The following is an 11,121-nucleotide window of genomic DNA, read 5'->3' as shown; positions in this document are numbered from 1 at the left end:
CTGAGGACAGAAGACACACGGTCTGAGACCAGTAGGACACCTGAGGACAGAAGACACACGGTCTGAGACCAGGAGAACACCTGAGGACAGAGGGGACACAGTCTCAGACCAGGAGAACACCTGAGGACAGAGGACACACAGTCTGAGACCATTAGAACACCTGAGGACAGAGGACACACAGTCTGAGACGAGGAGAACACCTGAGGACAGAGGACACACAGTCTCAGACCAGGAGAACACCTGAGGACAGAGGACACACAGTCTGAGACGAGGAGAACACCTGAGGACAGGGGACACACAGTCTGAGACCAGTAGAACACCTGAGGACAGAGGACACACAGTCTGAGATCAGTAGAACACCTGAGGACAGAGGACACACAGTCTGAGACCAGTAGAACACCTGAGTACAGAGGACACACGGTCTGAGACCAGTAGAACACCTGAGGACAGAGGGGACACAGTCTGAGACCAGTAGAACACCTGAGGACAGAGGACATACAGTCTGAGATCAGTAGAACACCTGAGGACAGAGGACACACAGTCTGAGACCAGTAGAACACCTGAGTACAGAGGACACACGGTCTGAGACCAGTAGAACACCTGAGGACAGAGGGGACACAGTCTGAGACCAGTAGAACACCTGAGGACAGAGGACACACGGTCTGAGATCAGGAGAACACCTGAGGACAGAAGACACACGGTCTGAGACCAGTAGGACACCTGAGGACAGAAGACACACGGTCTGAGACCAGGAGAACACCTGAGGACAGAGGGGACACAGTCTCAGACCAGGAGAACACCTGAGGACAGAGGACACACAGTCTGAGACCATTAGAACACCTGAGGACAGAGGACACACAGTCTGAGACGAGGAGAACACCTGAGGACAGAGGACACACAGTCTCAGACCAGGAGAACACCTGAGGACAGAGGACACACAGTCTGAGACGAGGAGAACACCTGAGGACAGGGGACACACAGTCTGAGACCAGTAGAACACCTGAGGACAGAGGACACACAGTCTGAGATCAGTAGAACACCTGAGGACAGAGGACACACAGTCTGAGACCAGTAGAACACCTGAGTACAGAGGACACACGGTCTGAGACCAGTAGAACACCTGAGGACAGAGGGGACACAGTCTGAGACCAGTAGAACACCTGAGGACAGAGGACATACAGTCTGAGATCAGTAGAACACCTGAGGACAGAGGACACACAGTCTGAGACCAGTAGAACACCTGAGTACAGAGGACACACGGTCTGAGACCAGTAGAACACCTGAGGACAGAGGGGACACAGTCTGAGACCAGTAGAACACCTGAGGACAGAGGACACACGGTCTGAGATCAGGAGAACACCTGAGGACAGAAGACACACGGTCTGAGACCAGTAGGACACCTGAGGACAGAAGACACACGGTCTGAGACCAGGAGAACACCTGAGGACAGAGGGGACACAGTCTCAGACCAGGAGAACACCTGAGGACAGAGGACACACAGTCTGAGACCATTAGAACACCTGAGGACAGAGGACACACAGTCTGAGACGAGGAGAACACCTGAGGACAGAGGACACACAGTCTCAGACCAGGAGAACACCTGAGGACAGAGGACACACAGTCTGAGACCAGTAGAACACCTGAGGACAGAAGACACACGGTCTGAGACCAGGAGAACACCTGAGGACAGAGGGGACACAGTCTCAGACCAGGAGAACACCTGAGGACAGAGGACACACAGTCTGAGACCAGGAGAACACCTGAGGACAGAGGACACACAGTCTGAGACGAGGAGAACACCTGAGGACAGAGGGGACACAGTCTGAGACCATTAGAACACCTGAGGACAGAGGGGACACAGTCTGAGACCAGTAGAACACCTGAGGACAGAGGGGACACAGTCTGAGACAAGTAGAACACCTGAGGACAGAGGACACACAGTCTGAGACCAGTAGAACACCTGAGGACAGAAGACACACCGTCTGAGACCAGTAGAACACCTGAGGACAGAGGGGACACAGTCTCAGACCAGGAGAACACCTGAGGACAGAAGACACACGGTCTGAGATCAGGAGAACACCTGAGGACAGAGGACACACAGTCTGAGACCAGTAGAACACCTGAGGACAGAAGACACACGGTCTGAGACCAGTAGGACACCTGAGGACAGAAGACACACGGTCTGAGGATCCCCCCCCCCCTCACCTCAAAGTGTCCGCTGCGCCTCACGAAGGTGGAGGAGCAGAGGACCATGAGACAGATCACCAGCTGGAGGACGACTCCGGTCAGAGAGGCTGAACCCTTCACCCACCCGATCCCCGGTCTGGTGGTCAGCAGGTACTCCCACAGCTGGTACTGTCCACTCTGAGACAGCTGCACTGGATCACACATATGATATGATATGTTATTCATAATATACATCATATGATTTTCATATGACATGTTGTTAATGATATAGATCATATTACCGAAGTTGAAGACGTGTGCGGTGGTGTGGACCAGCGTGTAGCAGAGGATGGCGTAGCCCACGATCTGATGCAGCAGGATGTTCTGGTCCAGAGGGAAGACCCTCACCACCCAGGTGGCTCTCAGCCAGGTGAGGAAGCGACGCAGCATCAGCACCTGAGGACAGGACAGAGGACAGGACAGGGCAGAGGACAAGACAGAGGACACGTCTTCAGAGACAAGACACTAACCACAACGTGAGACACGATGGTTTGAACTTCTTCTTCGGAGCTGATTATTGATTACCGATCTGCTGTTTCTGTTGGTTTCCTTGATAAAACTATCCTGTCTCCTCAGTCCTGTGTCCTCCATCTCCTAAGTCCTGTCTGTTCTGTGTCCTCTGTCTCCTCAGTCCTGTCTCTTCTGTACTGTGTCCTCTGTCTCATCAGTCCTGTCTCCTACCTCTGTCTCCTCTCCCCCTCTCCTCTGTCTCCTTCCGTCCCGTCCCTCCTACCATGATGAAGGTACAGTTGAAGTTGAGACACTGTCCACAGCCTTTAGCCACCATGAACCAGCCGCCCCCATGTCTGTGCTGCATCATGGCCGTGATGAAGAGGAGCAGACTGAGGAAGGAGTAGAGACACAAGAAGAACAACTTCCTGCTGTTGTTCAGCCAGTAAGCTCTCGTCAGGTAACGAGGAGCTCCTCGCTTCTTCTGCTCCTCCTCAGGAGGCTTCAGCCAGTTAGCAGCGCTGAGGGGGGGGGGGGGGGGGTAAATAACAGGAACAAATGAATAACAGGACTAATGGACAACAGGACTAATGGACAACAGGACTCATAAATAACAGGACTAATGAATAACGGGACTAATGGACAACGGGACTAATGAACAACGGGACTCATGAATAACGGGACTAATGAATAACGGGTCTAATGAATAACAGGACTAATGGACAACAGGACTAATGCATAACAGGACTCATGAACAACAGGACTAATGAACAACAGGACTCATGAATAACGGGACTAATGAATAACGGGACTAATGAATAACGGGACTAATGGACAACAGGACTAATGAACAACAGGACTAATGGACAACAGGACTAATGAATAACAGCACTAATGGACAACAGGACTAATGAACAACAGCACTAATGAATAACAGGACTCATGAATAACAGGACTAATGAATAACAGGACTAATGGATAACAGGACTAATGGATAACAGGACTCATGAATAACAGGACTCATGAATAACAGGACTCATGAATAACAGGACTCATGAATAACAGGACTCATGAATAACAGGACTAATGGGTAACAGGACTAATGGATAACAGGACTAATGAATAACAGGACTCATGAATAACAGGACTAATGAATAACGGGACTCATGAATAACGGGACTCATGAACAACGGGACTCATGAACAACGGGACTCATGAATAACGGGACTAATGAATAACGGGACTAATGAATAACGGGACTCATGAACAACGGGACTCATGAACAACGGGACTCATGAACAACGGGACTCATGAACAACGGGACTCATGAATAACGGGACTAATGAATAACGGGACTCATGAATAACGGGACTAATGAACAACGGGACTCATGAACAACGGGACTCATGAATAACGGGACTAATGAATAACGGGACTAATGAATAACGGGACTCATGAACAACGGGACTCATGAACAACGGGACTCATGAACAACGGGACTCATGAACAACGGGACTCATGAATAACGGGACTAATGAATAACGGGACTAATGGATAACAGGACTAATGGATAACAGGACTAATGAATAACAGGACTCATGAATAACGGGACTAATGAACAACGGGACTCATGAACAACGGGACTCATGAACAACGGGACTCATGAACAACGGGACTCATGAACAACGGGACTAATGAATAACGGGACTAATGAATAACGGGACTAATGAATAACGGGACTAATGAATAACGGGACTCATGAACAACGGGACTCATGAACAACGGTACTCATGAATAACGGGACTCATGAATAACGGGACTAATGAATAACAGGACTCATGAATAACAGGACTAATGGATAACAGGACTAATGGATAACAGGACTAATGAATAACAGGACTCATGAATAACGGGACTAATGAATAACGGGACTCATGAACAACGGGACTCATGAACAACGGGACTCATGAACAACGGGACTCATGAACAACGGGACTAATGAACAACGGGACTAATGAATAACGGGACTAATGAATAACGGGACTAATGAATAACGGGACTAATGAATAACGGGACTAATGAATAATCCATTAGTCCCGTTGTCCATTAGTCCCGTTGTCCATAGTCCCGTTGTCCATAGTCCCGTTGTCCATAGTCCCGTTGTCCATAGTCCCGTTGTCCATAGTCCCGTTGTCCATTAGTCCCGTTGTCCATTAGTCCCGTTGTCCATAGTCCCGTTGTCCATAGTCCCGTTGTCCATAGTCCCGTTGTCCATTAGTCCCGTTGTCCATTAGTCCCGTTGTCCATTAGTCCCGTTGTTCACTAGTCCCGTTGTTCACTAGTCCCGTTATGCATTAGTCCCGTAGTGGACAACGGGACTAGTGAACAACGGGACTAGTGAACAACAGGAGTAATGAACAACAGGAGTAAACGTTGGTGTTGTCCTACCTGATGGTGAGATTCTCCATCACCTCTGGGAAGTTCTCCAGCTCAGCTTTGAGCTCCTCGAAGGTGATCGATCCGCTGTCGTCTTTGTCGGCCGACTCGAACAGCGCCAGCGTCAAGTCGTCCAGCTTCTCCTCTGGCAGAGAGATTGCGCTCTCACGCAGACACGACTTCAGGACCGTCCGCAGCTCGTCTGGATCGATCGAACCGCTGCCTACGTAGAGGGTTAGGGTTAGGGTGACCTCTCTGGTAGAGACCTGTCAATCACAGTGTAGCCCCGCCCTAAAGCATCCCCTGCTTTATGGTCTGTTTGACTCTAAATGGACCATAATGTACTAAATGAACATCATGCTGTATTGAAGAAGACTTGAAACCATAAACTCATGTTTACAATGTTTACTGAGGGAATAAATCAAGAGAGAAGTAGAGTCATTTTCTCATACTTCTATACAACCAGAGGAGTCGCCCCCTGGTGGACACTAGAGAGAACGCAGGTTTAGAACACATCTCTCTGATGTGTTCTGGTGGTTTTCGTTACCGTCCACGTCGTAGACCTGGAACAGGAACTTGAGCTTGTCCGTCTCGCTGCCGTGGATCAGGAGGTTCAGAGCCTTCAGCAGCTCGTCCAGACTGATGGAGCTGCTTCCGTCAGAGTCGAAGAGAGCGAAGAAACGCTCGGTGAAGAACGACTGCAGAGAAAAAACACACAATACACAAACACTTCTTGACCAAGAACCAGAGTTTATTGTGTCCGTGAGTTCTTTCTGATACACGAGAGTTAAGTTTCCACAGTTCCTTTTATTGGGTGTGGAGACTTTTCTGCAAATATATAAATATTAAAATACTTTCATCAGTGGATAAGCTCAATCAGGGACAGATAGTGAATTAACATTTAATTATATGGAACTATTAATATATAAAATATGAACCTGATTAAAGATTCAATCGGTTCGTTTTCTTCTCTTCCATAAATCGCGTCAGACCCCTCAGAGTTATCTGGTGACCGTCTGGAGGGGCCCGACCCCTAGGTTGAGACCCTCTGGACTAAAATATGTGACTGTATATAAAGTACACATCAGTAACATTGATGTTTTGTAATAATGTCTCAAAGAACCAGACATCAGACTTATGGGACAAATGAATCATTTGATGTATTTATTATACTAGTACTTGTACTACGCTGATGTATTCATTACAGTAGTACTTGTACCCCTGTAGTTAAAGTACTTCTTGCAGTCCTCCCTCTGACCTCTTTGACGTTCAGCGCCGTCTTGAACTCGTTGATGTCGATCTCCTGGTCGTCTCCGGCGATGCTCTCAAACTGTTTGGTGACCCAGTCCAGCCAGCGGGCGTCCTCGTCCACACTCATGCTGCTGGAGGACAACACACGCTACTGCTCATTGTACTGCTGCTTATACTGCATAGTACTGCTGTGGTACTGCTGTAATACTGCATAGTACTGCTGTAGTACTGCTGTAGTACACACATGATGAATACTACGGACAGACTGATCAGAGGAAACAGAGGAAGACCTTCACCTTCATCATCTGACTAAGTACATTTACTCAGTAAGTACTGGAATACGCTTATAAGGTACTGTGCTTGAGTATTTCACTACATCTCAGAGGTAAATATTGTACCTTTTACTTGAGTTACTTTAAAAATTTAAATACACTTGAATGTCGTCATAAAACACAAAAGCAGCTGAGAGAATAATCAGTTAAAGGTTTGTCATACAGACACAGAATATAATGTAATGATAACACAGATTATTAGTAAGAGTATTATTAATATGAATATAAACATCACGTGCTCTCAGATCTTTATCTGCAGTCAAAGCATCATGAACACCAGGTTATCTGAACATATTAAATATCCTCCGTGTGATGAAAACACAGCTCACCGTTTATGATTTATTAAAATAATAAAGTGTGAATACACATAAAAACGAACATCTCTATTATTAGTCTGCTGATCAAACAACAAGAAACAGAATTAAATGTTTCAATATTCACTTCACTGAGATATGAGAGCAAGAAGAGAACATTTGAACTTGTTTTAAATAAAGACAGAACAGAATCATGTTCACCTGCTGAGAGAAGATTCCGTCTCATCCACCGGGTCTGATGCGTGTGCTCCTCCTCTTCATCGCCTCCTCTTCCTCTTCTCTGTCAGCTGCAGCTGACGTCCTCACGCTGAACATCTCTGTGGACGAACCGGGACACTGCAGCAGAGACCAGAACCCAACAGACCAGAACCAGACCAGACCAGAACCCAGCAGACCAGAACCCAACAGACCAGAACCAGACCAGACCAGAACCCAGCAGACCAGAACCCAACCAGAACCCAACAGACCAGAACCAGACCAGACCAGAACCCAACAGACCAGAACCCAACAGACCAGAACCAGACCAGAACCCAACAGACCAGAACCCAGCAGACCAGAACCCAACAGACCAGAACCAGACCAGAACCCAACAGACCAGAACCAGACCAGACCAGAACCCAACAGACCAGAACCAGACCAGACCAGAACCCAACAGACCAGAACCCAGCAGACCAGAACCAGACCAGACCAGAACCCAGCAGACCAGAACCCAACAGACCAGAACCAGACCAGAACCCAACAGACCAGAACCCAGCAGACCAGAACCCAACAGACCAGAACCCAACAGACCAGAACCAGACCAGACCAGAACCCAACAGACCAGAACCCAACAGACCAGAACCAGACCAGAACCCAACAGACCAGAACCCAGCAGACCAGAACCCAACAGACCAGAACCAGACCAGAACCCAACAGACCAGAACCAGACCAGACCAGAACCCAGCAGACCAGAACCCAACAGACCAGAACCCAACAGACCAGAACCAGACCAGAACCCAACAGACCAGAACCCAACAGACCAGAACCAGACCAGACCAGAACCCAGCAGACCAGAACCCAACAGACCAGAACCAGACCAGACCAGAACCCAGCAGACCAGAACCCAACAGACCAGAACCAGACCAGACCAGAACCCAGCAGACCAGAACCCAACCAGAACCCAACAGACCAGAACCAGACCAGACCAGAACCCAACAGACCAGAACCCAACAGACCAGAACCAGACCAGAACCCAACAGACCAGAACCCAACAGACCAGAACCAGACCAGAACCCAACAGACCAGAACCAGACCAGACCAGAACCCAACAGACCAGAACCAGACCAGACCAGAACCAGACCAGACCAGACCAGAACCACACCAGACCCCAACAGACCAGAACCAGACCAGACCCCAGCAGACCAGAACCCAACAGACCAGAACCAGACCAGACCAGAACCAGACCAGAACCCAACAGACCAGAACCAGACCAGACCAGAACCACACCAGAACCAGACCAGACCAGAACCCAACAGACCATACCAGAACCACACCAGAACCCAACAGACCAGAACCAGACCAGACCAGAACCCAGCAGACCAGAACCCAACAGACCAGACCCAGACCAGAACCCAACAGACCAGACCCACACCAGAACCCAACAGACCAGACCCCAGCAGACCAGAACCCAACAGACCAGACCCAGACCCCAACAGACCAGAACCAGACCAGACCCAGACCAGAACCCAACAGACCAGAACCCGAACAGACCAGAACCAGACCCCAACAGACCAGACCAGAACCCAAGAAGACCAGAACCAGACCAGACAGGGTTCAGATACTAGTGATAATGTTTCATGTCTTCATGCTAAGCTATGAGACTTTTCCCCTTTTTTTCTAGTTATGCTAAATTAAGCTAGCAGTTCCTCTTGTTTACAGTCTTTACGCTATGCTAAGCTAGCTGTCCATAGTTTATTCCAGTCATTATTCTATGCCAAGCTAGCTGTTTAACCTAGTTTCTAGTCTTTGTGCTAAGCTAGCTATTTCTCATGTTTTCAGCCTTTAAGCTAAGCTAGCTATTTCCCCGTGTTACCAGGCTTTATGCAACGTAAGCTAGTAGTTCCCCTTTGTTTCCAGACTTCATGCTAAGCTAAACTAGCACTTCCTTCTCGTTTCCAGACTTTATGCTACGTAAGCTAGTAGTCCCCGTCTTTCCAGACTTCACGCTAAACTAAGCTAGCTGTTCCCCATTGTTCCCAGGCTTTATGCTAAGCTAATCAGCAGCTGCTTGTAGCTTCAGCTTAAGCGTACAGAGTGAAATCAATCATCATGTTCATGAAGTTAAACGTGTGTAGAAACCCTCTTTATTTGAGCACAATAGCAAACATCAGGGATCAACCTGAGCTACAGTAAACATTATCCCTTCTGTGTGAAGAATACACGTTAAATAACTGCAGAGTACAAACTTTAAACCATTTTCACATTTAACAACAGATAATTTTATGTGAGATAAATAGACGCTGGCTGCTAACCTGAACCGTTTCACCGGAGCTTCTAAATTTTAAGCGTTAATTTGTTGATTTAACATGTCTACGTTTACAGTAAAAACCTGGCTGAATCTGGTTCAAAAGACTGTTTCAATGTGAAATATAGACACTGAAATGACTATAATATACGTCCACGCTGCTCTATGAGCGACTCATCCTCTGGGGAACATGAATGATGGTACAGAATGTCATGATAATCCATCCCACAGTTGTTGAGATATTTTATTTGTTCTCAGAGTTCCCTGAGGCTTAAAACATGTCTGTAGATATCGTCTCCATAACAAATCTGAAGGAAATAGACTTCAGTGTCAGTGGTGTCGGTGTTGTTGCCTCATGCTGATGGAAGCAGAGAGCAGACCAGGGTTCGCTCGTGGTCCTGGTCCAGATCCTCCATGATGGCCTGCAGAGCCTCCAGTCCCTCCACAGTCACAGTCAGACTGCCGACCACCTGGCTGCTGTCCTCCACATCCAACACTGCAGGACACATGGTTTCATTTGAGAGCTGTCTGTCTGTGTGTGTGTGTGTCTCTGTGTGTGTGTGTGTGTGTGTGTGTGCAGACCCTCCAGGCTGGTCTCAGTCAGGTCTTGTTGTCTCTCCAGGATCTCAGGGATCCTGATGAAGGCCACCCCGACGTCCTCACACTCCCTCTCCTGCTCCTCTTCCTCTGGAGGCTCGCTCACCACCGTGAACCGGATTCTGTCCCACAACAACATCAAAAACATCATCAACATCATCAAAAACATCAACATCATCGTCATCAATATCATCACCATCAACAACAACATCATCAATAATAACAACAACAACATCAAAAACATCAACAAAAACATCAACATCATCGTCATCAATATCTTCAACAACACCAATAACAACAACAACAACATCAATAATAACAACAACAACAACAACAACAACAACATCATCATCAACAACATCATCAACATCATCATCATCATCGACATAATCATCATCAACATCATCATCATCAACATCAACAGCATCAACAACAACATCATCATAATCAACATCAGCACATGTATGGATTATTAATACTGTCAGTATGATTCATGTTATAATCCTCATTTTAAGGCTGCAAACACATTTTATTGTCCTCATCAGAGAATCTTGTCTCCAGTCTTCATGCTAAGCTACGCTACCACCACTGGATTCTGTATGAATGATTAAAACTGGGAGTATGATTAATGTTCTAACCTTCATGTAAACTCACGTTATCGTCCTCATCAGAGACTTTCTATTTGATTCTCATCGTCGATAAATTCAGTTTCTCAGAGTTTCAAGTTTCTCGTCTCACTTTCTCTTTAAACAGAACAAAGCCCACCTCTCCATCTGAGGGTTTCGTCCCTGCAGGACTCGTCTCAGCAGCCGCCTCCTCGCCCCGTTGTTCTCCGGGTCCACAGGAACGACTGTAGAACAACAAAGACAGAGGTCATAGGTCAGAGGAAACACTCGGGTCGGGAGTTAACTCCTCCCACAAAATCTACATTAAATAATATTCAAAGTGGTTTGTTATTAACCGACCTGAAATCAATGCTGTTATTCAGTGAGTGTGATTATGTGTGTGCTAG

General features: G+C 47.4%; 2 protein-coding genes across 2 annotated transcripts in view; both read right to left on the bottom strand.

The window, feature by feature from the left end:
- The window catches only part of nox5 (NADPH oxidase, EF-hand calcium binding domain 5), a gene marked incomplete at both ends in the record, with an annotated part of 27,671 nt that extends 21,181 nt beyond the window's left edge, over positions 1 to 6,490 (bottom strand). The window contains 6 exons of the mRNA XM_079280727.1: positions 2,206 to 2,378; positions 2,469 to 2,622; positions 2,960 to 3,197; positions 5,125 to 5,335; positions 5,660 to 5,810; positions 6,371 to 6,490. Of these exons, the coding sequence (XP_079136853.1) occupies positions 2,206 to 2,378; positions 2,469 to 2,622; positions 2,960 to 3,197; positions 5,125 to 5,335; positions 5,660 to 5,810; positions 6,371 to 6,490 (1,047 nt within the window). The remainder of the gene's footprint in view (positions 1 to 2,205; positions 2,379 to 2,468; positions 2,623 to 2,959; positions 3,198 to 5,124; positions 5,336 to 5,659; positions 5,811 to 6,370) is intronic.
- A 2,873-nt stretch (positions 6,491 to 9,363) lies between these two features.
- The window catches only part of rpgrip1l (RPGRIP1 like), a 43,024-nt gene continuing 41,266 nt past the window's right edge, over positions 9,364 to 11,121 (bottom strand). The window contains exons 23-25 of the mRNA XM_079274286.1: positions 10,875 to 10,959; positions 10,095 to 10,231; positions 9,364 to 10,008 (exon numbers count right to left, since the gene is read on the bottom strand). Coding sequence (XP_079130412.1) covers positions 9,866 to 10,008; positions 10,095 to 10,231; positions 10,875 to 10,959 — 365 coding nt within the window. The 3' untranslated portion in view covers positions 9,364 to 9,865. The remainder of the gene's footprint in view (positions 10,009 to 10,094; positions 10,232 to 10,874; positions 10,960 to 11,121) is intronic.

Source organism: Melanostigma gelatinosum (genome assembly GCF_949748355.1).
Source record: "Melanostigma gelatinosum genome assembly, chromosome: 1".
Lineage (NCBI taxonomy): Eukaryota > Metazoa > Chordata > Actinopteri > Perciformes > Zoarcidae > Melanostigma > Melanostigma gelatinosum.
The sequence above is the reverse complement of the archived record's forward strand: the minus strand, read 5'-3'. Positions and strand labels throughout refer to the sequence as shown.